The sequence below is a fragment of the Dicentrarchus labrax genome, unplaced genomic scaffold (genome assembly GCF_905237075.1).
Source record: "Dicentrarchus labrax unplaced genomic scaffold, dlabrax2021, whole genome shotgun sequence".
NCBI classification, from domain to species: Eukaryota; Metazoa; Chordata; class Actinopteri; family Moronidae; genus Dicentrarchus; species Dicentrarchus labrax.
In genome coordinates this window covers 16,103,957-16,129,905 of record NW_026136721.1, presented here as the reverse complement: position 1 = coordinate 16,129,905, position 25,949 = coordinate 16,103,957, and the positions used below count along the sequence as shown (strand labels likewise).

Here is a 25,949-nt window from a genome sequence, read left to right as displayed (position 1 = left end):
AGAGAGAGAGAAAGAAAGAGGTAGAGGGAGAGAGAGAGAAACAGTCTGTGTCCTTGTAAACAATAACAACAATATTAGTCTAACAGCAGGGAACTCTGGCACAGAGTGTGTGTGTGTGTGTGTGTGTGTGTGTGTGTGTGTGTGTGTGTGTGTGTGTGTGTGGCAGGTGGCAAGAAGAGGCAAAGAGAATAAACTGAAAAATGGAAATAGATGATAAAGACAAGGAAATAAAGATGGAATAAACCAAAGAACAATACTAACAGAGAAAGGGAGAAAAATGGAACAAGTGGAAAATGGATAGAAACCAGTGAAAAGAGAGAAAAAGAGAGAATTCCCTCCAGACTTTCTCCTTGATTCCCAGCCAGCACATTTACAATCGAGGAAGTCTCTACTGACTGGTTGCTTCTCCCTCTTTCTCCACCCCTCCCCTCCTCTCACCTCCTCTCCTCTCATGCTGGGACCCCCCCCTCCTCCCTCCTTCCTGAGAAAGTGGGACCCTCTCCCTCCCTCCCTCCCTTCCTCCCTCCTCACTCTCCCTGTGTGTCTCTCTCTCTCTTCCATCTGAAGATTTAACACAGCGCAGAGCAGAGCTGGCGGTCACAGTTGTGTCCTGGATTGTAGCAGAGAGAGTTATATAGAGAGAGAGAGCAGCCCTCCTGCAGCCTGTTAGCCCACCACCACCACCATGGATGTCAAACTGCTGACTCTGACGGCTCTCCTGGCCGTGGCCACACATGTACCAACCTCCAACGGTGAGTCCAAGAGAGGGTTGGGGGGGAATAGTTCAGAGAATGATTCAGAGAGACTGTTTTTGAGGGTATTGATTCATTTTTGTCTTAAATGTAGCTGCATGAGATTAGGGATTTTGTTGCATGTAGTCTGGATGTTAAGGCTTCTATCATTTGGATTATTTGTAATATTGGCTGTGTAAGAATAGTGTTATGACACATTTCTGGATTCAGTCTGTATTAGAAGATCAAGTGAATGTCTTGAATCTAAATGAAGATTTATTTTGACTTTTTGTTATAACTTTTTCATGACCAAAACATGGGATATTGTTGATAGTTCTTTGTCAGGTTTAATTTGCCTGAATGTTTATACTTGATGAGTTTCATTAGTTGAAGAACAAAGAAAGATCTCTTTTTGACAAATCCCTTGTTGCACTTGTTTGTTTTGTTACATCTCGTGTTTTTCAGACATGGAAAAATAGGTACCAGGGAACATACTTTTAATACAAAATGATCCACCATTTATCCATGTTGACTAAATGATAACCAAAGAAAGTTTAACTATTAGTCGATTACTTGATTAGTTGACCACCACCAGTTCAGAATCGATTGATTGTTTAAGCTTTTCTTTAAGGAAAAGTGCCAAAATGTAACACTTTTTGTCTTTTCAAAGATGAATTTGTGCTGATTTTGTTACTTCTCTGTGACAGCAAACTGAATATTTTTGGAGTTTGGACTGTTCATCACAGCAACTTGAAGATTCAGATTCAGCTTGGGTTCTGGGGGAAAATGTGTGTGATTGCATAGGCCAAAACAATTAATTGAGAAAATAATCAGTAGATTAATCATTAATAAAAAGTATTATATTAGCCCTAGATTACTGGTATAGAAGTTAAATTACAACATATTAATAGTAAACTCTCACATTTTGTTAACTTCTTTAATGATCAATGAACCAGGTTGCAAAATGTTTCAGTAATTATTATATTCACTATTTTGAATTCAAATCATTCGGGGTACCACAGGAGTGGTGCAGTTCCCACAGTGACCCCACATTAATCTCCCACATGTTAGCCTTGGTAGGAGACAAGCCGGGGCGTTGAGTCGCCTGGCCTGCGTTATGCTAAGCTTGTTGTTTCGGCCCCAGTAAGACCCCTGATTGCATATTAAAGAGTCTGGTCTAAATGTGTGTATTTGTTTTTTCCCTTTGCTTTCTTTTAATTAGTTTCTAATTAGGGATAAACAATGCGGTGGTGATAGCAGTTGAAGCTCACTCATGGCCCCGGTGCTGCGTGCTGCATAATGATCCTTTAGTTTGCATGAGAAAAGACCCTGAATGGGTGTGAATCATTAGGCTGATATTACTGAGGATTTAGCCATTTGTGGCAGGACATTTGGTGTTGCACTATAAACATGCATATCAATAGGGATATGTTGAACCCAAAACAAAGGTCTGTAAGCTACACGAGATGCACTTGATTTAGTAATTTCTGTGTTTATCAGAGCAGGAAGTGGTAATTTGCAAAGTTTCTGCAAAGTCAGCATCTGCTCTGTGACCTTTTATGATTTTTTGACGCACTCTGCAGCCTCAATGAAGCATTTTTTCTTTGAAACCATGTGCATGTAATATATTGAGTAAAGCACTCCACAGCATCAAGGCTATTAGAGTGTTTCTCTTCATCCTTTCTCTGACATTTTTATAACCATCATCATTTCTTTGGAAAATCTGCAAACTGCAAATTTTCAAAACTACAATCAGTTTGTAATTGCATGTAGTTGAAGTTATTATTGTGCATCTGTGGTCCTCTGGGCCCCCACAAGCCTCCATGGAGGCACAGGGGTGATTTGTAATCATTTTAAGAATGTACTCGAGGTGATTTCCACAGAGGACGTCTGAGCCGCTGAGTGCTCCTTCATAAAAGAGGCAAATATTGGAAATTGAATGTTGAGGGCCCTCCTGCATTAGAGTGGCTGGGATGAATGGCCTGGGAGTGAAAAGCTCAAATTCTGCATGTGTGTGTGTGTGTGTGTGTGTGTGTGTGACAGTGGTCATAAAAGGGCTAATCTCTTTTTAATGAACATGTTGTTCAGAGCAATCGCAGGTAAACTCATACATTGCCATGCTTTGTAAGGACTTGTTACAGTAGATTAAACATGCTTTTAATTTGTCCACTGAGGGAAGTGATGCATTTAATCACAACTGAAATTAAGTTGAAGCTACTGTGTTTGAATTTGGATTTTAATTTAAGTTGATGTACATTTTTAAATCCTCATATGAACTAGAATGACCCGTGCTCTGTTTAATGAACAATGAAATGTTGAAATTGTTTCAAAGAACATTTTTGGCAGTTAACCATATCAGTCACTTTATCTGCCTTTGAACAGTATAATTATTAAAATAATTGAGTTCATTATGTGCAAATTACAGAGAGCAAAAAACTTTATAAAAAATGACTGAACATAACTTAATAAAACTGTCCAGTGTATTTGTAAGTATGCTGAACAGCTGAAATCACCATGAGTGTCCTATAATTGTAGTCAATTTTTCTTTCACTGACAGTGAACTTAATTTGTAATTTTCCATCTTGTGTGTTTGCAGCCAAGCCCATCAGTCTGGTAGAGCGGTGCTGGTGTCGTTCCACTCTCAGCACGGTTCCTCAGCGGTCCATCAAAGAGCTCAAATTCCTCCACACACCCAACTGCCCCTTCCAAGTCATGTAAGTAAATGAGCGCGAAATTACTGTGGTGACTAACTTGAAATGTATTTCCTGATGTGCATTGTTTAAAGGATTTTGTCATGTGTATTATGGAAATTATGTTATTTATTTTAATGACTGTGATGGTCAGTGTTTTTGTAACTGAAGGCAGCCTGATTTGTGGCAGATTTTTGGGTCCATGCTCAGTGCTCTCAGCAGTACCTCAAAACCCTTCTCTACTGTGGTCACACTACATAACTTTGGAGCTTTGGAGTCATAGTGGTTTGCAAACTACATGACTTATGAGCAACAAGGTGTCACACATGACAAGATCTTTTACAAGGAATAATCACTGAGTATGGTCTCCAAACTACATTTTATCAGGCATCATTAATAACACCAATAATAGCAAGTTTAATTAGGAAGATAGTTTAAAACACACACACACACACACACACACAAAAGGTCAATGAGCGGATAATTAGCCTGATGAAATTATATATTGCGTAAACTCGGCATAAGCATCATGTGTGGAAATCAGTTGTTTTATTCACCAGGAAAAATAATGTGAAAGCTGTAATGTGACATTTTTACAATTATTCCACCTCATGGTACGAAATATTTTTATAGTCAACAGTGCACTTTTTGATGCAGATAATCTTTAGCAATGCAATTTGTGGGGATGTACCATACAATAAAAAATGTGCTTAAAGGAAAATACTAAAGAGGTATCTAGTCTCCATGGTGGAGCGGAGGTTGTATGTCTGAAGTAAAGAAAAAAAAATTCAATTGCAAGTAATTTAGTTCTACATATATGAAATAATGCCGTTATAGTCTTGGGCCTATACAAATTATGATGATGAAAATAGCATCCAACAAGAATCTGAATTTTTATTTAGAAAACATTTTAAAAAACTATATACTCACAAGATTTTAAACAGCAAGTACAAATAATCAGTAGCTTCACTTTAAAATGTGTGCAATCTTGCTTCAAAATAAAAACATATGTGCATTGTGTCACAAGACATCCAATCCAATATTATTTGTTATAGGTGCTTCATTATCCTAACTGTTTAAATGTTTACTTTTTATACATAATAAAATGGTTTATAAAATAAAAATGTACAGTGTAGATATATTGGGAGTGAATGTGTGAAGTATAGTGTTAATATCCTTCTATTCTTTCCTTAATGAGAAGCCTGAGTTTAAAACAACACGATCCTCTCAGAAAAAGGAAAGCGGTGACGGCTGGAGCTCGAAGGGTCCAGTCATGTTTTGCAAAGGAAGCAATAATTAAGGGTCAAAGCGATTACCTTTGTATTTCTGCTGACCCCATGTGTCCCTTATCCACGTTTTTTATTTCCCACCTCAAACTGCCCAGTAACACAGAGTATAATGTCACTGGTCTGGAACACATTAACTAAAGAGCCTCATTCATTTGTTTGCAATAGAAAACAGGATGACAGAAGCCTCACAGCCAAAAGGATAAAAGGCCATGGGGCTTCTGCCAAAAAGAGAGGAGGGGCTGGTGACTGTTAGAAGGGGTGAGTGAATGGCAAAAGGTCAGAGAGGACACACTGCACTCCGGCCAGGATTCAAACTCCCGCTAACCTCCCCTCAGAAAACTGCCAGAGGAGTCACTGAGACGAGGAGCCCGCAGAGTTGCTCCGATATCTCTATTTAGGCAGATGAAAGAAAGCTAGTAACACTATACACCCTCTTTCCACGCCACCTCCCCCCCGTGTCCCACCATACGCCCTCATCCTACCTCCCCACACCCGTCCCAGCATGCTGTTGGTATTAACTTGCTGTGAAGTAATTACTACCTGCTGCTTGTGGAACTCCGGCCCTCAAATTCCAGCCAAGTCAATTAGGGTTTAGGCTCTCGGTTGGTCATCCAGACAAGCAGACAGATAAACAGGATGAAGGGACACACATCAAAACAGCAGAGGGCTCCCAAGCGGATGAGCTGGCCACCCTCTAATGTAATAAAAGAGGAGGGGAAGAAGGGGACATCCCTGGAGGAAAAGCAAACACAGATCCAGTTGCTGAGCTGTTTGGCCTCCTGACTCACATGTTAGTTTGAGGGATTTGGGGCTGATGCTCGGATTGATGCTCCTGAGCTGCTCTTTTAAGTTTAGGGGCCATTTGCTCATTTGCTCGTGTGTGCATCTAAATGGGGTGAGGAATAGGGGGGGTGGAATATTAATGGGGTAGCAGGGGTGGAGGAGAGAGTGGCGGTTCAAATTGAATCAGAAAGCAGTGAAGAGGCAAAGAGGAATGTGTTTAATTTGCAGAGTTGTGTGATGGAGAGATGGAGGGAGGAGAAATAGGAGCAGTGAGGTGAGACACCTCTTGAGTTGTTAACTCTCATACATGAACTTTTGCCACCGAGGTGTGAGAACCACATGTTCGGAAGGGGCCAGACCCCGCTGCCTGCCCCCTTTTCAACCCAACAGATCTGAAACTCACCCAACAGTCTCTGATAATGGAACAAATTCTCTCATAAATATTTGGCTCAGCTCTCCATCAACAGGCCAGAACACACACACTCTGTGGCCGCAGACTGTTCATCATACAGTTGGATAATACTGGAATCCCCACAGCTCCTTATACTACAAATATCATCCATCAATCAACACAATCAGTCTTTAGAGTTGTGAAATCCAACACTGTTTTCAGTAATCTCACAAAAGGTCCATCACAAAGATATGACAAAAATATATTAAAGGAGGAACAAAAAATATTAAAAATAATGATTCAAAAAACAAATCATTTTTATTTACTTATTCAAATCAAATAATTATAGAGAATTAAAAAATATATAATTGCCACTTTTCTACCTTTATTTTATCCCTAGCCTCACTGAGATTAAAATTCTCATTTCCAAGAGTGTTCTGGACAAAATAGGCAGAAGTTACTAGATGAACAACATATAACACAAAATATGCCACAAATCAGAATTAAACATACATACAATTAAACAATCATGAATAAAATGTCTATTAATAATTTACATGATTGAAGCAGATTTCCAGTGATGTGAGATTTATCAAAATGCTCTCCCATACAAATTCTACATCAAACTATGAGTTAAGATGTTGTGATGTGATGCAGTGTAGTGTGTACAATACAGTGTGATCGGCATTGTGAGCCTCCTCTCCAGCTGTCCCTGAGTGGAAACAGAGAGCTGTGATTTTTCACCACCGGCCGGAGGGTGACGGCCTGTTATGTGCAGTAATCCTCCGGTTTTCAGCTTGGATGTGTCGTAGGATGTGCTGAGGTTTTTAGAGCTTAGCTGAGGTGTTTCTGAGCTCAACCCTCATAAACTATATCAGATATTAGCGTCGGACCAGATATTTTTATTATATTTTATGATATGCACTAACAAAGGAATTTGGGTTACTTCTGGGTTAAAAAATAATTCAGGTTAGCTGATGTTAGTGCGATTTATACTCCGGACATTAAGGTGACAGCTTGTTAGAAGTAGTAATCCTCTGGTTTTAACTGGGATGTGTTACAAGATGTTCTGTGGGGTTTTTGAGATTATGTTGAGTTTTTGTTGAAGTGAACTTTCATAAAAAATAAATTATGTTATTGGGATTTATTGGGCTTAAGTTAAAGATATATCTTTAGAGCATTATCTTTTCAAACAATATCACCTCCCAAACATTACAGTATTACAAATCTTTATAGTCTTTGGGGAATTATAAATGTTACTTATGGCGCCTTTAGGCTGAAAAGACCATACCAGCGGTTTGTGTGTTTAGGTTTAATAACTGCAAATTGCTTATGTTGTACATTTCTGCCCACCATTATCCAAATAACAGGATACCTAGGGTTTTTAGTTAATTTACCTACATTTCAAGAAACCATTCTTTTCCATGAATTCCAGCATTTTATGCATCAACTTGCAGAGAGTTAAAACTTGCTTGATAAAAGTAATCCACCACAGAGAAAGATTTGTCACCTTTATTTTAAGTTAAAGTTTTTAAGGTGATAGTTTGATGGATTATTTCTATCAAGAAAGTTCCATGTTTCTACAAGTTGATTCACAGGGTACTGACAGGAATTGAAATTGCTGGCTTTCTGGGTGTTGGGAAATCACTGTACAGTATGCTTTGGAACAGAAGTCCTTAAACTGTGAGGCACCAGGCAACTGAGGGAGAGCTGAAGTGAGGAGGGAGAGACATCATGTGAGGCAAAGACAGGGTGTGAGGGTGAGAGGTGAAAGGTACCAGTCCATCGCAGAGTCACAACTCTGTCAAATCTGAACATAAAGATATGATCACAAATCTTTTGAGATTCAGTGAGACTTACACTTTCTGAGGATGTCATATTTTATGTCCATCATGAAAATCATCACACAGTAATACAGTGACAGTTATTTGTAGCTCCATGAGTACATTGTAAACATGAACTGCACATAGCTAAATCAGCAAACATTAAATGGTGCCAAAATTGCTAGAATACAATTATAAATGTAGGCTAAAAATAAACAGAGTTCAAGTTGAGGCAACAGCTAACTTACTGCATGCACTGCAACATAATATTTCCTGTAGAGCATTATGGGACCTGCAGTTCCAAAACTTAAATAGATGATTGTCCCTTTTTTCATGTTGTATTATCAATAATCTTTAGAGAGAGTAGGGTCTATAATCTTTTAAAATAAAAAAGAAGCACCTTTGATTGGTAGTTTTAGTTCTTTTTGTTGTAATACGGGGAGTTATCAAGGGGCAAAACTTAAGCTCACTGAAGAAAATGCCTAAAATGGAAACCAAGAGAACCAACAAAGGAACTTGAATGAGCTTCTTTAAGGTTTTAAGGTTTAAGTTAATTAAAATGTCAGTCACATTTCCTTGAGGTTACTGAAAGGTCTTGCTGCAGTTTGGTTGACCACACAGCTAATAAACTAGATACCATCTCTGTACTGTACACCATCACCGGATGTTTGGCTACAAAGAAAGACCCGAGGTGAAAATATTCTCCAGTACACGTCCTTGAACCTGATTTATTACATGTGAGTTTGGGTTAGACTAAAGTACATTGCATCCTCTCTATCTCTGTAGAAATGATAAAAGCAAATATGATCTGGTGAGTCTCAAAAAGTCGGCAAATCTCATCCACTCAGACATTTTAGCAGAAATACTCAGAGCGTGGTGTCTAATCCCTCAAATTCTGCTTTTTTTCTCCGACAGTGCCAAGCTGAAGAACAACAGGGAAGTTTGCATCAACCCAGAGACCAAGTGGCTGCAGCAGTACTTAAAGAATGCCATTAACAAGTAAGAAAAAAAACGTCTTCTCTCTCTCGCTTTGTGCAGACACAAGTAGCGCTGACAGAAATGAAATAAATCTCTCTTCTGCACTGAGTTAAGATCTTACAAAGAAGAAATTAACCATCGTTACAAAAGACCATTTCTCAGTTTCCTGCTGACAATTCATCTCTGAAATCACTGATGTGGTTGATGTAAGCAGCTGAGTTATTATCTGTGAAATAATTAGCATCCAGTAAAAATAGTGATAAATCTGCCACTGTTGTGTCTGCTTCCTTGTTTCTCATAGGTATGTGTCTGAGACTTCAGACAAGACTGCAGCATAGTCAAATGTTCATCATTTTTACCCCCTCAGCTCACTCACAATAGCTAATACACTCGACTTTTTTTTTATTCCTAAGAAGCATTTTCCATAATTATCATCACTAATTGCACATCAGTGACAGAGTTGTACCGGTTGGGGAGTAACATTGTGGGTGAAAGCTACTCATAGTAAAAAGTGCAGCAGCTCATTCAGTTTTTAATGAGCTATGCAGTTAAAATGTGTGCATTCCTCATAAAATTGTTCCTAACATGTCTGGCAGTGATTATCGCCAGGCTGCATGCTTCTTAAAATACCATAAACACTCTAAGCACAATGTGAAAACAAACAACTAGAGTAATTTCTGAAGATTTACGATACATTTTTCACTGTGTTAGCATTAATACAGTTTTTTTTTTTTAATTTAAAATGTGGTCTTATTCTTAGAGGTATCACAGTTCATTGAGGCTGGCATGTGGCACAGCAGTAAATAGTCCATCAGACTGTTAAACAATGACTTTTCATATTCTGTCTACTGTGTTTCTCAGCACTACAGCATGTACTGTAAAGAAGAGAATATCACATCGTATAAAGAAAAATGTCCATTGTGTCCAATGAGAAGCAGCCTTGTTTTAAGCCCTTCCAGCAGGTATTTTGAGCTTATTCAGTAAGGTTTATGTACAGACAAATTACCACAACTGCACTTATAGAGTTCAGCGTGGGAAGATAGTTCAGTGTTTTAAGTGTGTTTGCACAGTTTAAGTGGTCATTATAGGAGTCATGAATTAATGGAGAATGTATAAAAACTCCTGTTCACACCAAAATCCTGTGTTACAGTGCCGTTAGATATAAGAGAAATAGCCAAGAATGCATACTGTTAATACACTTACGTGTGTGTGTGTGTGTGTGTGTGTGTGTGTGTGTGTGTGTGTGTGTGTGTGTGTGTGTGTGTGTGTGTGTGGCGTTTCTTATAGCGTGACTGCTTTTTGTCAGAATCACCATTTTCGATGTTCAGTTACAGTTAAACATAAATCACATTTATATGTTATGATGTTCCTATCAGAGCTGTTTGCCAACACCTGAGGCCCCTAACATGTTCAAAAACAGCAGTTTTCAACTGTGCCCAGCAACACATTCATATCTTCTGTTAGAAATAACTTACAGTACCAATGCTGTGTCCTAGAAATTTAATTTATATGCTACCATTTTTTTCCAATTATCTTTTTTAAAGAGTTTTTGCGGTCTGGATTATGTACCCAGGAATGTCCTTCACACGAGTTGTCGGGAGGATGTTGGGGAGTAAAAGTGGAAATATTAGGACCATAATTAAATTAAAGTTACTAGTTGGCCAGACTAACCAGTATCAGATGACATTTGTGTGCTCTTAATATACATTTGCTCTTTAAACTGCAGGACATCCATGTTTATATATCATTGATCATCAAACTTGATTTTTTATAAAAACATATAGAGATATAAAGACAATGGCTAACAAATCCCTCTGAATCTCTCTCCAGGGTGAAGAAAAACAGAAGACGCAATAACAAGAAAAACTAAAAACAAGGGAAGACTTGTATGTCGCCAGACCTGGCATCCCCGAGTTGAACCTGTATACCTCCCTATCACTGCTATGGATGTATGTAAACACGCTGTATGTACCTGTCCACCTCTCTGGACCGCTTGCAGAACCAGCACTTCACCGCCAAACCATGCAGTCCCCAGCACCGCCACCAATCCCCCTGGACACCCACGCAGTCACCCCCAACTCTCCCTGTTCGCACCAAGTGCAATTATACCACTGGATTGATGCAACGCATGCTGATGTCAGATATACGTGTGTGTGTGTGTGTGTGTGTGTGCATTTGAATGTGCTTCACATGAACTAACTCTGACTGTGTGTCTGTATACAGTATTTTCTGATATCACATCGCTATAAACGAACAATTTGGGCTTCCTGTCTCACACACAAGGCTTTGTGGGTAATGCTACATTCACTTTCTGTCAAATTAACTCTAAATTTGAGCTGCTGAAACACTCCCACAAGCCTCCTTGGAGGAATTTGTTGGCAGGTTCTGTCTAAATAGCCCAAATGGGGTTTGTCAAACAGAAGAAATGGAAAAGTGAAAATGATCAGTTATATTTATAGCAGCACACTTACTTCCTTTTTAACGGTCTTTGAAAAGAGAAAACTCTTACATTCATTCAGAACTAGTATTTGGGATGGTGGTGTTACAAACTTTAAATGTGAAAACTTTTTCTCATGTGAGGTGAATTTGGCATTACTCCAGGAGGGCTCATGGGCCAGACACAGAGAGGCTGGCCAATGGGGTCACAAGCACTGACCAATCAGGGCAGGCCATGCTACAACAGTATCTTGAAATGTATTCAAGCTTCCTGCACCATCAGGAACAAAACAGATGGAAGCTCACACACACTGCTAAGAGTCAAGCACTGATCTTATGGTGCTATATATTCAGTATAAGGGGTCAGAGCCATGGACATAATTATACTTCACTGTTTATTATATGCAAGATTTAAGATGGGGTGTGACCTTTATATCTTAAATGAAACACAGTTATGTTTTTACTTGTCACACAATATTTAAAGCGCTGATATAAAATATTAAATGGAAAGCTGATGTTGTGCTTAGGCCATACTGTACTGATAACGACCATAAAGAAGTGGATTCAAACATTGATCAATGCAGCTTTCTTACTGATTGATCAGTAAATAGAGACCAAATATTTATACAGTAAAACATGAAGAAACCTGTGAACAAGCATGATTCCCTCTTTCATATATTGTTAGAAAAAGGTAGAAGAGAATCATCATAATTATTAATTTCAAAGGGACTAGGTAATATATATATATCTCATGCATATCAATAAAGCAATCAACTGCAGTATTTCCATACCAACACCTGTCCTTGGTAGGAATAAAAAGCTAATAAATTGTCTCATAAAACAGCTGAATGATAAATGTCACAAAGGGATTGTTCATGGTGGCAAAAAAATATATAGTTTTGATTATCCTTTTTTATAAATATTTGAGCCACTTTATTATCAGATGTGTTTTTTTTTTTAAATGTAATTGTTTTATTTTTATATTGTGTATAATCTTACTAAATTTTTTTTTAATGCAATGTACAGTAGGCAGTAGCTACTAAATGAAGACTAGTCGAAAATGCGAGAAACAGTATTAAACTTCATTTTTAAGGTTTCATGCAATATTTCACATATATGTAATGGTTTGTTTGCAAATATGTTAGACACAATATGCAACTCATTCCTTTACCAAAGGATTAAAACACTATTTTTTTTTTTTTTTTTGCAATGTGGAAAATCAGCCAAACAAATCAAATATCGTCTTTCTGGTTTGGTGTTCGGTCCATTCTGTTTCCTTATCAACCAATCTGAGATGTAACAAAGATGAACTGAATAAAAACCTGTCCAACACATAGTGATTGAAAACAAAAGCTGCTGTCATTGTGTTACATGAGTCAGGAAACTATTCAGCTCAGCCAACTAGTTGTCCCCGTCGAACACAGTTTTTATAGAGTTTTACTGAGATTGATGTATGATGTGTCAATAGAGCCACTGAGCCAGAACAAAACCTTTGAGTTCAGATCCAAGCGACCAACATGTGCTTTCAATCTGGACACTCCCAGCACCCCACGGGCTTTCTTTTCAATTTCGCTCGACTGCTGCCATGCCGAAAAATTAGAGGCTGTTTTTTTCTTCCCTAAACTGTAATAGAAGTCTGGTGCTTGTGGTCATTGTTATGGTCTTTGTTGGGTTTTACATGGTCTATTTGCTGAGTGCCTGATTACAGGTGATAATCATATCAATTTGCAGCTAATGTTGCAATAATCCTGTAAGTGTAATCCATTTCCCATTAATGTAATAGAAGTTAATAGACATTAATTTTATATTATTATACTAATTTGTTTAAAAACATTGCTAAACAACCTAAAACATTCCAATTTCCAAATGAACTGAAACCGCCATCCATTCCCAAATTAGCTTATATATATATATATATATCTGTACAGAGAGAGAGAGAGAGAGAGAGAGAGAGAGAGAGAGAGAGAGAGAGCTACATCTTGATACTTCAGTAAACTTTCTAATGTATAATGTGATAATTATCTCACTAACAGGGAAAATATACTGCATTACCTGTGGTAAAATTTTATTAAACAATCTCTCAGCAGCATTTGTTTCATTACTGTCTTATGATAATTAATTTGTTATATTAATCAGACTTGCTTTTTTGTTTAGTACTGTGCCCCCTGTGGAAACAATCTAGACAAATACATAGACTCCTTTATCATCGTGCAAATAGAGCTTTTACAGAAGGTTTGTGTGTATTCTTGGACCAGGCACACATTCAGGTTCACATTCATTACCATTACTGTGTTAACAAATGAATACAAGTGCATGTGTTCTACTTTGGACCCCCAGACAATGTGAAATAACTTCTTTTGAGGCAGCTTTGGACACATACACTTCATATACATGAGATGTATTAGAGTATTGCTCTCTGTATTGTCACTGTTTGTAAACCAAGAGGCAGTATTTTAGCTATGATACTCAAACCCTTCTTCAATAAAGTCATATGAGACAAAATCAGTTATACATGTCTGTATTTGACCTTTTAATTTATGTAAAGCTACATCAAGTGATATCTGACTGTAAGGGGGGGCAGAGAGGTTTCAAACTAAAAGTACAGAAAAACATCCTGGATAGACTATCGGCTTACCCAGTTGTTACGGATGGCCTGTTGGCAAACAAATGCCTAACACATCCAGCAGGCATGGAGCAACATGAGCATCCCATTAGAGTTGAGTTTCTGGCCAGCATTCACTTTTCCTTTAGCTTTAACTTGTTCCTCCAACTCCTTATACGAGTCAACCCTGTCTGCTATAACTTACATGTATATGCAATAAATTTGCGACAGCAAATACATGTTGGGAGAAACGTAATTATCAAAATAATGAGGAAACATTTTAAATGACTTGAGTCACAAAATGTTGAGGTTTAAGTTCATATTCTAGTGGTCATAGTCTGTTTAAGGTAGATGGATGGGTCAACAAAACAAAATCACTTTACGTATTATTGTAACCATGACGATGAAGGTCCCAAAAACTTAACAAAGATGTAATTTCAACCCAAACCACAATGTTTCTGTAAAAGTCATTTTTGTGTCTCAACCTAATCAGACCTTAACCTTAGTCTCAAAATATCATAAAGCCACATCATAAAACAAATTATTATTTCAACAGTGGAAGGCAGACAGTCAAAGGATGTCGTCCTGCCAATAGGGCATTAGGTCAGAAAACTTGTGCATCTATGCATCCTTCTAGAGAGTGTGGACAAACAACGTCTTTTGTCTTTTAATTTAGAAGATTTTTTCTTCATACTGATCATTCCTGTAAAATGGTCAGTGACAACATATTTCATTTGTTTTCCAGACAAAAACCATATCTGCTTGTACAGATACAGCATGATTACTGTTTGGTTGTTTTAGGCACTCAAAGCACTTGGTTACATTCAGGGAAGATTGTGGTCTTAGTCAAATACAGAAAAACTCTGTACTCTGTAAGTGACTTTAATCATGAGATAGGGCATATTTAGCTTATTAATATGTAACCATGACCACAATCTTTCCCTAATCTTAACCAGTGTGTTTTTGGTCCTATGCAAATCCCAGTTTCTTGGGTCAAACTCATGTGTTTTCTACCATCCACCATGACTGTCTCCCTGATTTCCAGGCATTACAAAAATGTAGTATTTACTTAATTAGAAAAAAAACATTGGCACTGAGATAATCCTGGTAACAAATTAATAGTATATGTAACGTCTAGGAAACAGGGTTGCTATATGGAGGCTTGAAAAACTGAGCTAAGAACTTGTAAAAGACACATATCTGTAGAGTCAAGTGTTGATTCTTAGTGGGTTCAGCAGTATGAGCGATCTATTTTACATTACAGGGAGTCATTTGGTTGAAGAGCAATACCTTAAAAATTTCTAGCAGAAGTGCTGAGAAATGTCTCTCTTTAAAGAACTGTCATGAGGAGTTACTTACTATCTTTGATAGTAATAAAAAGTGACTGCACCACACCTCAGACAGGTGGAATAAGTTGTCCTACAGACCATGCAACCTCTCTTTCCACAGAGAGAAATGAATTACAGAAGACCAGACTTCCTGCTGCAGGTTCTCCAAAATAAACCGGTTCAAACAGAAAAGCATCACAAGGCCAAAACCTCATGCAAACAATCTTGCATTGCATAGGAACAACCATTCCTAGGCTAGATGAATAATTCAACAGGACTATCGCTTGACATTTTCCACCTTAGAACTGAAACCTATTCAGCAAATCTCCTTCCAGTAAAAGGGGTAAAGAGGAAACGCACATGTAATGCCCATTAACATCCCTGTCTGATATTTTAACACCTGGGGTTTTTAAAAAGTATTCGTTTGTGCTGGTTCATTACTCGTCCTCAGCACCAGGGAGTCTGTGTAGTTTTATATAGCTGTCAGCTCTAATAAAGTGGAACCATGTAGAGCGGATTAATTTCATGGTACAGCTCTTACCTCTGACCCTGTGTGTAGATATATACGAGGAACATGAGACATGGTTTGGACGCAGACCAAGTGGTTTGTAGGGTGAGAGTTGCATGTTTGGGCCTTTTGGGCACATGCAGAAATTATTATGGGATTTCTATACTGTGCTTACTCAGCTGAGACCCGGCCATGATGGAGGTGGCTGACATATGTACAGAATGTTTATTAATCTGTATTTTTACTGACACATTGCTCTGATCAAGTTCAACAGAGCAATTTAGAGGTTTTTACAGTAAGAAAGAGGCTTCAGGTCAGTGTGTGAAATATTTGTAATAAAACTAGATAAAACATTACAAGCCATTTGTGACTAATAAAATAACTCCAGTGGGCAAATTAGAGTCTGAATCAGATGTACACTGTCCAACCGAGAACAATAAAAGCACAGACTGATGAAGAGACGTATCAACAGATGAAGCAGCAGAGTAAATGTTGACACAAATGGTGCAGGGAAAACTGGACCTCACACACAGTTCAAGGAGACAGTGAATGATATTTGATGGCGCGCACTGCATTCTACACACTTATTATACTACACAGTACAATAGACCATACTGTGTGTGTCTTAGTCAGCCTAACATTATGCCAACATGCAAACTGTATAAAGTTCACCATCCAACTTGCGGGAACTCTTTGGCTGATCAGTCACATGATGTGTCATTGATTCATCTTTCATTAAAAATCTAATTTCAATCTTATAAATCTTAAACTTAAACTCTCAAAAACTGAGAGTTTGTGAATCCAATGAATAAAGAGTATTCATATGGTTGAGTGTGTTATAACCAAAAGGCAACCTACATGTCTGGCAAATGAAGCCAACATGGAAATAACAAAAACTACAGTTTGAGTTGCCAAGACTAAGTGTCTACAGTCATGCTAGATGTACTGTGAGGCTGAGGCTTAGCCACAGTGGTGCTTGGAGCTAAATGCTAATGCTGGCATGCTGATGTTTAGCAGGTAATGTTTACCATGTTAACCACCATCTTAGTTTAGTTCAAAACCTTTTTCAGAGTGAGGACCACCTAAAGCCAACTGCAGAAAGAAAAGACAGGAAAGCATCCATAGTTAAGGCTAGTTCAATATATGTCATCAGTAACGTATTTAAATGTTTTACACAATGGGACCTATTTGTACCAAAACTATTTGAGAGTGAGATTACAAGAACATCCTCTATGGGTACCTCATAGGCTACTAGTGGGCTGCCCGGTGCCCTCGAGAGACCCCTGGTTTAGCGTTTAAGTCTGCTAACATTTGCTAATTAGCTCCAAACACAAAGAACAACTGAGGATGAAGAGAATGTCATTAATTTTGTCATGAACAAAACGAAATGTCTGCTTGCTTTTCATCCAACAGGTGTTGAGATATTGTAGTCTGGACCAAAGTGGTGGTTAAGTGTGAAAATGCTTAATTTCTCCAGGTTTTTGTCACATAAAGGAAAATTGCAAAGAAACTAGAAAAACAAATTCAGTACAAAACAGTAATTCACCTTTTTGGCCTTTTACTTATTTATCTTGTATTAGGGCTCCACATTCAAGGAATAAAAAACTTTAAACGGTCAACTAAACACCTCAAACATGAAGAGATGTTTTCTGTGAATCTGTCATACTGAATCAAGTAGTAACCACATTAAAACTCAGTGCTTCACTCAGCACACAGCAACCTTCAACTCAAATCAGCTGAGACAGAGAACATAACCAGGTTGGACAACAAATTGCCCGGCTGATTTGGTCTTGGAGGTTGTGGGTAATCCGGCGTGATTTGAGGCTCTCAACTGTATATCTTTGAACAACTTAATACCCAGCCGGCTGAATGGAAGTTAATAGGAAACACGTTGCTGCAAAACCACACAGGGCAATGTGTGTGTGTGTGTGTGTGTGTGTGTGTGTGTGTGGATGGGGTAGTGACAGCGCAGGATGTCAGTGGGACGGGCTCACAATCTGAGTGTAATTTCTTCGGTTTCCTGAAGAAAGTCGCTGTATGAAAAGAAATTGAGGAAAAGGAGACACTAACATGATGTTTCCTGCTCAGGATATGTGAACATGGCTCTGTGCTGAAATGTGAACACACACACACACACACACACACACACACACACACACACACACACACACACACACAACACACAAAGACCTGAGTACTTGGTGATACAGCTGTATACACCTGTAGATTCTGCACACAACTCCCCCCCTGAAGCTGCAAAAGACTGCATATCTGACGAGAAGATGACCACTCTGTGATCTCTTCAGCAACATGTCCTGGAGTCCCTCCTCTCTCTGACTCTGTGGCGACCCCTCCACATACATGCAAGCCCTAGTTACCCCCCACAAACATTCAACTCCAAGCCTAAACACACAGACTATCAACAATCGCCAACAACAAAAACAGTCTCAAAAAGACAGAAAGGGTTTGAGCTGCACAGTGATCACTCTTTTCATATGAAAGAGGCCAGAGACAAAGGCATTATAGGGAGAAAAATAGGGATGATAGAGTTCACAATTCCAGCTGTCACAGAAACCACATATCCCACAAGACACTTCTCTATCAAACCGACAGGCATTAGTGCAAATAGCTCGGGGGGGTTTGGAATGTCCTCAGATTCATCACAGCCAAGCATTCAATGTTTCCCTGACCTTACAGCGGAGAAAAGGGTCATCGGGGTAACGCTATTGGAAACAGGTTGATCACAGTTTCCACACAGCCACATCCCTTATATGTGAATGAGAGACAAGACACAGCAGAGGTTGGAAAGAAAGAGAGAAAAAGAGATTAACATTATCATTTATCAGCAATGAGTCCTAATTGTCCCACAGCAGAGGATAGGAAGCAATACGTCTTTGTTTATTAGCATTTTTCTGAAAAAAGTCTGAGAGAAGGAAAAAAAGGGGGGATGTCATCATTCACGGCTCATTTTGGAAGACGTCACGTACAAAAAGAATCGCAATGATCCCCATTTAATGAGTCATTCCACTGTGATGCAGGACCGGGCAGACTGTGTCTTTGTTGCCTGGCTATCAGACTCCTCTGCTGGTATTTAACAGACAAGCATCATTAACTTAGTGGAGAGCTGACTTCCCAGCTATTTCCTTTTGAAGAGCAGGCATGCCCTGCAGACAATTACTACTGATTCACTCTGATTCCACTGTAAAATGTGGCACAAAGTTTCACAATTTATTAACTTTTAAGGGTTCAACTAGAAGGATTTTATAGGTCCACATGAGAAAATAATCCTAATAAGCAGTGGTTTAATAGAGTTGCTAGTGAATACAAAAGAATCATTCATATATCAAGTATGTGTACTCATGTACCGAAGTACAAATATATGCTCTTCTACTTTTGACACTTCATGTATAGTCTTAGTGCTACTAATACTTATACTTTAGAGACTTTTTAATGCACGACATGCAGTATTTCTATTTTTAATTTTAAAAAATGATTTGAATACTTTAATATATGACTAACAGGCCATCATCACAGGTTAATCAGCAGTAAGATTTCTTATATCCTTTTACAATATAATTTATTTTAGATCAGTGAAAAAAAAAATTAATAATAAATCATATGTAAAATAATTCAATGTATCCCCTTATCTTCAAGCTAACATCACTTAGACTGCAGCATGTTTACATATAAAATGGGTCATTTTCACCGATTTGAGGGATTAAGGCCTGTCTGTCAGTATGTGACTGAAGTTTGCATGTTAGGTTGATGACCAACATTTTTTACAGTGTAACAACACGTAGGAGCATTTAAGAGCTGTGCCTTTGAAAGGATAGTTCTCTGAAGTCTGATGAACCACGGAGAGCAGAGTTCAGGCAAATCCGCCAACATTTCTCTAAAGCACATCATAATTCGCTCCCCAGGTCTGAAACAACATACGTTACGGCCACTGCTTTCTCTCAACCTCCTCATTGTTTACCATTATTCTCTGTGTATTATTGCTTTTACTGTCTGCCGTGTCATCTGTTGAGTTTTTTCACACATCTGGTGCTGAAGGAGACGGTGTGAAATTTCTCCACGGTGCTTTAGGAAGTCCTCCATCACAAAACGTGCTGGGGGAGAACAAACATAACGATGTCCATCTTGAGTTCAGCGGGATGGAAGTATAAAAGCAGTAGTATTTAGAAAAAAACATGGTCACTTTATATTTTACACTATATTCAAAATTAATCTTTGCAAAAGTAAAACTAACATATATTTCATTCAGCAGGTGGATCCTTTTACTTGTTTTAAGAAAATTTATATTGTACAAACCTAAATACAACATTACATCTATTCTGCCAAACCCAAATTCCCCGTCCAAAAATCCGCAGGTATATGTTCTTTTGAAATATTTTTTTAGAGGCAAAGCTTTTAGTGGTTTGGTCTCAACTTAGATCTGGTTTAAAGCCAACATAAATGAATGCTAATGTTACCAAAATGTGTGTGTCAGTTCCTGTAAAAGCAGCAACTTGAGCAAGGTAACGACAAGTTCGGTCCCTCCTGCACAGTTTCTAAGGCTTTGGCCCAAAGTAGAAGACAAACAAGCTCCCAACATTTTCTTTTCAGTGTGGTTATTGGAGTAAGACATCAGATTATATTGGACTGGACTTTCCTGGCTGACCCTCGAGAGGTTAAGTTTTTCTCATACCCAGTATGGTGTCCAGACCGTGAACTTGCTTTACTTGGGAAAAGGGCAAAGTGAAATCCTCATATGTGTTTCATAAGTTTCTGTCTCATATGGCCTCATTTTGTAGGTGTGATGTTAAATACAGTGAATGGACACATGGGCCGGACACAAACACCAAAGGATGTAACCAAATGTAAACACATGTAACTAAACTCCCATTGGAGATAACTTGCAGGCAACTGAAACAGATATTTAATCATGTCAATTCAAAATACAACACGTGTAATTCAGCATTGAGCACAGCATTATAGGCTTAGTTTTATGTCAAGACTCTCATTTTTGGATGTTGTAGACACTGCACAGAAATTCTCATGGCTCAACAGGAGGCAGGGTCACTCTGTGTTTTTGCCAAGAATTCAGACGTATCTCGACTTATTCCTATGTGAACTTGAACCTGAATTGTGCAAATGTTGAAGTAGAACTATTGGATGGATTCCTCTGGTAGGGTAGCAGTAGCATCACATTTAGAGATGCAGGCTTGTTAACTGTAAGGTCACCAGTTCAAATCCCAAGACTGTCTGAGAAATGTGGGTGGGAAACACACTGACACTTCTCCATTCCCTCATCAACAATACTCTTAACCCCCATATATTACAGCACAGCTGGTCAGTGGCCAAGATGCTGTAAAGGGCAGCCCCCAGGTGTGCATGTGCTGAAAAAAATGATGGTGAAGGCACCACAAGAAAATTTCCCTGCATATATAAGTTTAAGAGGCCCCCATCAGAGGCTATTTATGTGTTGCATTTAAAAAAATAACTGTCAAACATATACCGTTTGTATATGCCATCATAGGGTACATCTTAAAGATTGCATTTACTGGCCAGTGCAGTCTTTGTTCATTTCTGGAGCCAATAAGTCCAAAGAGGAACAAGAGCAGGTGGGATGGGTTGATACACCAGGATTTGCTGGCAGCCAAGAAGGCAACGGCCAGCACATAACATCTTGAGCTAACAACAGACTGAACGTGCTACTGAACAGAAAGCAGCCAGAAACAGTGCTCAACTTCAGTGATGCATTAACTTACTCATGTTCACACTGAAATGCATTTGAATGATGATGTGACCACTTAGCTTAGGGGGAAAAAAGTGGACAAACTACATAGTGACTACAAACTTTCAAACTGAACTGTACAAAGTTCAGTTGAATCAGCAAAGTGATTCAAACCTCTAGATAGCAGGCCTGTTAGTGGTAGCACACACAATGACTAGCTTTAGCACCATTGTCATCCATGTCAGCACTAATAGGAGATAAATAAGAGAAACCAATAACACAACACCTAAAAGTCAAACAGTGCTGCTATCTCATGTTCATACACAACTGGACAATAAGCTCTCCGGCTACAGGGTACAGCCATAGAGGGTTAAACTCTATGAAAATATTCTCTGGCAACAACGTTGTCTTTTGGCTTTACGTCAACAATGCAGAGGCACCTCCCTACATGGCATCCAAGAAATACTATAAATAAGAACGGAGCTTTTTCCCCTTCCATCAATCATGAGAAAATTTATCTCAACTGATGGGTTGACAGCTTTATATTATAGACATTAAACTGACATCAAGTGAAATACATCGACCACTGGTCCTGTTGGTCAACATGATTCATAACATGGAAATCCCTCTTCTCATTATTCGTTGACCACAAGGACCCATATGCGTGCACACATAGACATTTACATAAAGTATATGTGCATGAGCAAAATCAACAGGCCTTATTTTACAGTGTAGTTTTGGGGAGCAGACTTTTATCAATTTGCAGTTAGTAAACAAATAACTCAAAGTGCTCACTATGGGTGGGAAAGTACAATAAAACGCTGCACTGAGAAAGAACTCAGCCGTAACTCCCTCCTGTGGTGAGACAGGTCACATGATTTGACAGCCAGAGAAGGATGTCACATAGGTCAGAGGTTGTGAAACTACCTTGGGTGGCATAGTTTAGCTTTCCCCTGCTAAATCCTCCCTTAGGGAGCCATGAGTAGACTTATAATAGATGTGAACCAGGACAAACGCATGCTGATCTCTCAGTACCACACTGTGACTTCAAATCTACACACTATTCCCCTGCTAAACATCAGGGTGCACTGAGAGGACTGGTGTGAGATTTTATTGAGTGCATGGAGAGCAATGGACAGATGACTGTCCAGTGGGGGTTTTGTACGCACTAGTAGTCATGGGAGAGTTTCAGGGCATGTCCGCGCTAATGTCAATAAAAAATCTAATCAAATACTACCACCCCTCTTGATTTTTCTTTGCTTTTGGTTGATGAAGAACAAAGGTGCCATCCTTTTTTGGGTTTCCACTGGCAAAAGTTGTGGATAGTACCTGGTACTTGGTATATTTTGTGGTATCACCTCGTTCGAGGTTCCACGGTAGCTGAGCCGATACTAAAAGGTGTAAACACTGAAGATCACTGACTGGTCAGATACAATCGTCACTAGAATTGTCATTTGAGCAACACAAAGCAACCAGAGTCGTCTCACATTATTGACAAAATGTTCTCCCAAACCTGTGTGGTTCTGAGATGCACTGGCAGTGATACTTACTTTCAGGCATTGCAATCAACTTCCTTATAACAATTATGATCTGTTGAACAACAGCAAAGACTAATCTAACATGCATCACCCTCAAACTGGACTGCGTAAATAAGACTACAGAAGTAAATCCGTATGTGTGCAATTCATTTCTGATGTATGCGACATATATCTGCATGGTGTGCCTTTTCATTTATGTGTGTGTACGTGTTTGTGAGCATAAACTGATTCACATACATATTTATTTATAAAGTGCTTTCAACAACACAGGTTTACAACAAAGTACCTTTTAGAGAACACAGGATATAAACAGAACAACTATCAGACAATCAGATACTCCAGAGATTGCAGGCGGGGTAAGGTTGGTCTGAAGGGGATTTCAGAAGGCCACAGGAGGCCACTAAACCAAAATAAAGACTGGTGGTGCTTTCCACAATCCTCATTCAGTCTTCACAAGATGGTCTGATAGCCACTTGTAAACATATGGTAGATCCATAATTCTAAGCACTGGTCGTCACTGGGGCTAGACAGAGACAGCATTAGACGTAGCCCACCGCCGCCACACATGCAGCACTATGATAAATTCAAGGGAGGACCAGATTAGGTTGGGATCAGCAAATGAAGATCTAAATCTGAATGAGAGATGGGAATTTAGGGTCACAACTGCCATAGTCACAAAAACAGTGCATTCTTTGTTGGAGAAATATGGCATCAGAGTCATGCATGGTGAGCAAAGACAAAATAAGAGTCCAACAAGTAGTTTGTTCCCAGATGGGACTATATATATATATATATATATAATAATAATCATCCGTTTCCATGGAAATACTCAAAATATAGTTATCAGATGATTGAACCAGTCTGTGTTGCCATGCTTGTCACAAGTCAAGTGGTTCAGTGTGGTATCTGGGAAGCATCAGATGCAAGTATAGAGGTAGTTTGTATTGGCCAAAGGTATCAGGGGATTCAGGATGTCTGAGTGGAATTATAGTGGAAGGTTCTTAGCATATATCAGCATGATTATAATTTAAATGTACATAATATAATTTTTCAGCATTTTATTGTCATTTAAAAAGCAGTAAAGATAGACATAGTTCCCTTTAGTTGCTCTGACCCCTTGTCTGTCATGCTTGTTTTGTCCAATGCTGTTTCCCAGGCCAATTACACATTGATTCATGTCTCGTCCAAAATGAGGAGTCTTCAGGCATTGTGTGGGAAGAGTAGGGTAGATGTCTATGTATATATGTATGCATGCTTGTGTTTGTTAAGCATATCACCACCAGCACAACAGGGCAGTTAGCCATATGTTGGGTGTCTGCCCAGTCCTCAGTATCTCTGTTGACATGTCTGTCAACAGAGCATGACCGTTCACGCCGCATTTTATCTGTTGACTGAGGAGGAGGGAGTGATCACCTCTGAGGGAGAACTCTGTGTTAAAAAGTCATTAGTCTTGATTAGCTATCTTTGTAATTATTCATTTTAAAATGAGCAGGAACAAATGCTAGCATCTGGTCTGGCAACTACTGAAACGCCTGAAATAGAAAGCAAGCTACACGCAGGCTGTGTATATTCAAGAAACACGCTGCAGTATGAATGAAAGTGTAGTGGGGCAAAATGCCTCAACACAGAGGCTGTGTTTAGACACAAAAAAGAGAAAATTGTGTTAAAATACTAATGAGCGACCAAAGCGAGAAGTACAGAACTTGGCATCTGTGTTATCATATCTAATTGTAAGGCTAGCTGAAACATAGAAAAGTGAGGAATCGAAATACAGAATTCACTAGTGATGCCTTTATGCAAAAAAGCTGTTAGAGGTAATATGGCTTTTCTCAACACATTACTGTTTCCATGTGTGGGACTATTTATGAAAACAACAAAGTTAGGACACGTCAAAAACAAAGACCATCAAAGTAAACAGAGATTCAAATGAAAATGGGCAAGAACAGCAGAGTAAAGTACACCAAAGGACATGAGACAAGTTGGCGCACTATTTAGAGTCGTGCCATGCTGCTGTGCCAAAGTAAGTATGCATTCTTGACACAAGCTGTTTAAATAAATAGTTTGAGAAGCCAGTTCAAAGATATTAACATGTTAATAAGACAAGATAAATTATTTTATCATTACCAAATACAACAGGATTGATGTTATTATGTTCCTTTTTTTTTTTTTTTTGTTATTACATGTCTATACAATATATAAATATACGTACATAGAGAGTCAGAGTTTATGGATAATTGCTGAATAAACTTTGGCTTTGACATAATGTGATGAGTTTTCTCAGACACAAACACACTGAGTGCGGGCCGTGTCTGGACATTTTGGTGCTCTTTAGGCAAGAGCCCCCGAGGAGACAAATTTACAATATAAAAGTAACTTTAGTCAACTACTGGTCTGACTTATGCCATTATCATATAGTCTGTCATTTATTATCTTTATATGCTCACTCGTCTGTTATGTGTTAATCATATTCAGGACCTGATATAGAGCAACATTGTACATTTTCACAACTGTGGAAAATATGCACAAAGATGATAGAACATCGGTGAATAACTGATATGTAAAAAAATAACAAACTAATCACTATTCAATATACTGATTGGCACATGCATGCCTACATATTTTAAATTAATATAACAATGGAAAGGACTGATCAAGCCAGTATTTGAAGTTTGTATCCTTTACAAGCAAATTCAGAGTAATGATGATGAAATGAAAGAGCACATTTTCACACTGGTCACATAAAAACAAAACATGGGTCACAACCACAGATCTCTGACAGGACGATAGTGTGTTTTAACCATCCTGTGTAATAGATTTGAGTGCTGCTGTAAACAAATACATTCTAGATAGCTCCTAGATCAGATACTGGGAACCTTGTGAGTCATCTTTGGCTCTTTGATAAATATTACGTGGTTTACAATTCATCCCAAAGCATACTGAAAGCAAAAAACTTAAATGGTAAATGAGTATCTGTAAATTTAATTAAAGTCCCATGAAACCCAAAACTTTTGGATTCACAGTGAACTTTACTATATTCCAACACGGGAGAATAACACGTAGAATCTGGGGCAGTTGTTTATGCGCACTAAAATATCATGAGCACGCACCTTAACTTTGCTCTCCTTGATCTGAAAAC

General features: G+C 38.6%; 1 protein-coding gene across 1 annotated transcript; it reads left to right on the top strand.

Moving 5' to 3' along the window:
• The first annotated feature begins 569 nt into the window (after positions 1-569).
• cxcl12b (chemokine (C-X-C motif) ligand 12b (stromal cell-derived factor 1)) lies at positions 570-13,630 on the top strand. The gene is made up of 4 exons (XM_051385325.1): positions 570-752; positions 3,328-3,445; positions 8,623-8,706; positions 10,516-13,630. Exons 1-4 carry the CDS (start codon positions 686-688, stop codon positions 10,553-10,555), a joined length of 309 nt encoding a protein of 102 aa, XP_051241285.1. The 5' UTR covers positions 570-685; the 3' UTR covers positions 10,556-13,630.
• The last annotated feature ends 12,319 nt before the right edge of the window (positions 13,631-25,949 follow it).

Bases quoted from the DNA above. Each gene is read 5' to 3' on its own strand.
- cxcl12b (XM_051385325.1), top strand. From the start codon at position 686: ATGGATGTCAAACTGCTGACTCTGACGGCTCTCCTGGCCGTGGCCACA. The intron at 3,446-8,622 runs GTAAGTAAATGA...TTTCTCCGACAG, and splicing joins AACTGCCCCTTCCAAGTCAT to TGCCAAGCTGAAGAACAACA. The intron at 8,707-10,515 runs GTAAGAAAAAAA...ATCTCTCTCCAG, and splicing joins TTAAAGAATGCCATTAACAA to GGTGAAGAAAAACAGAAGAC.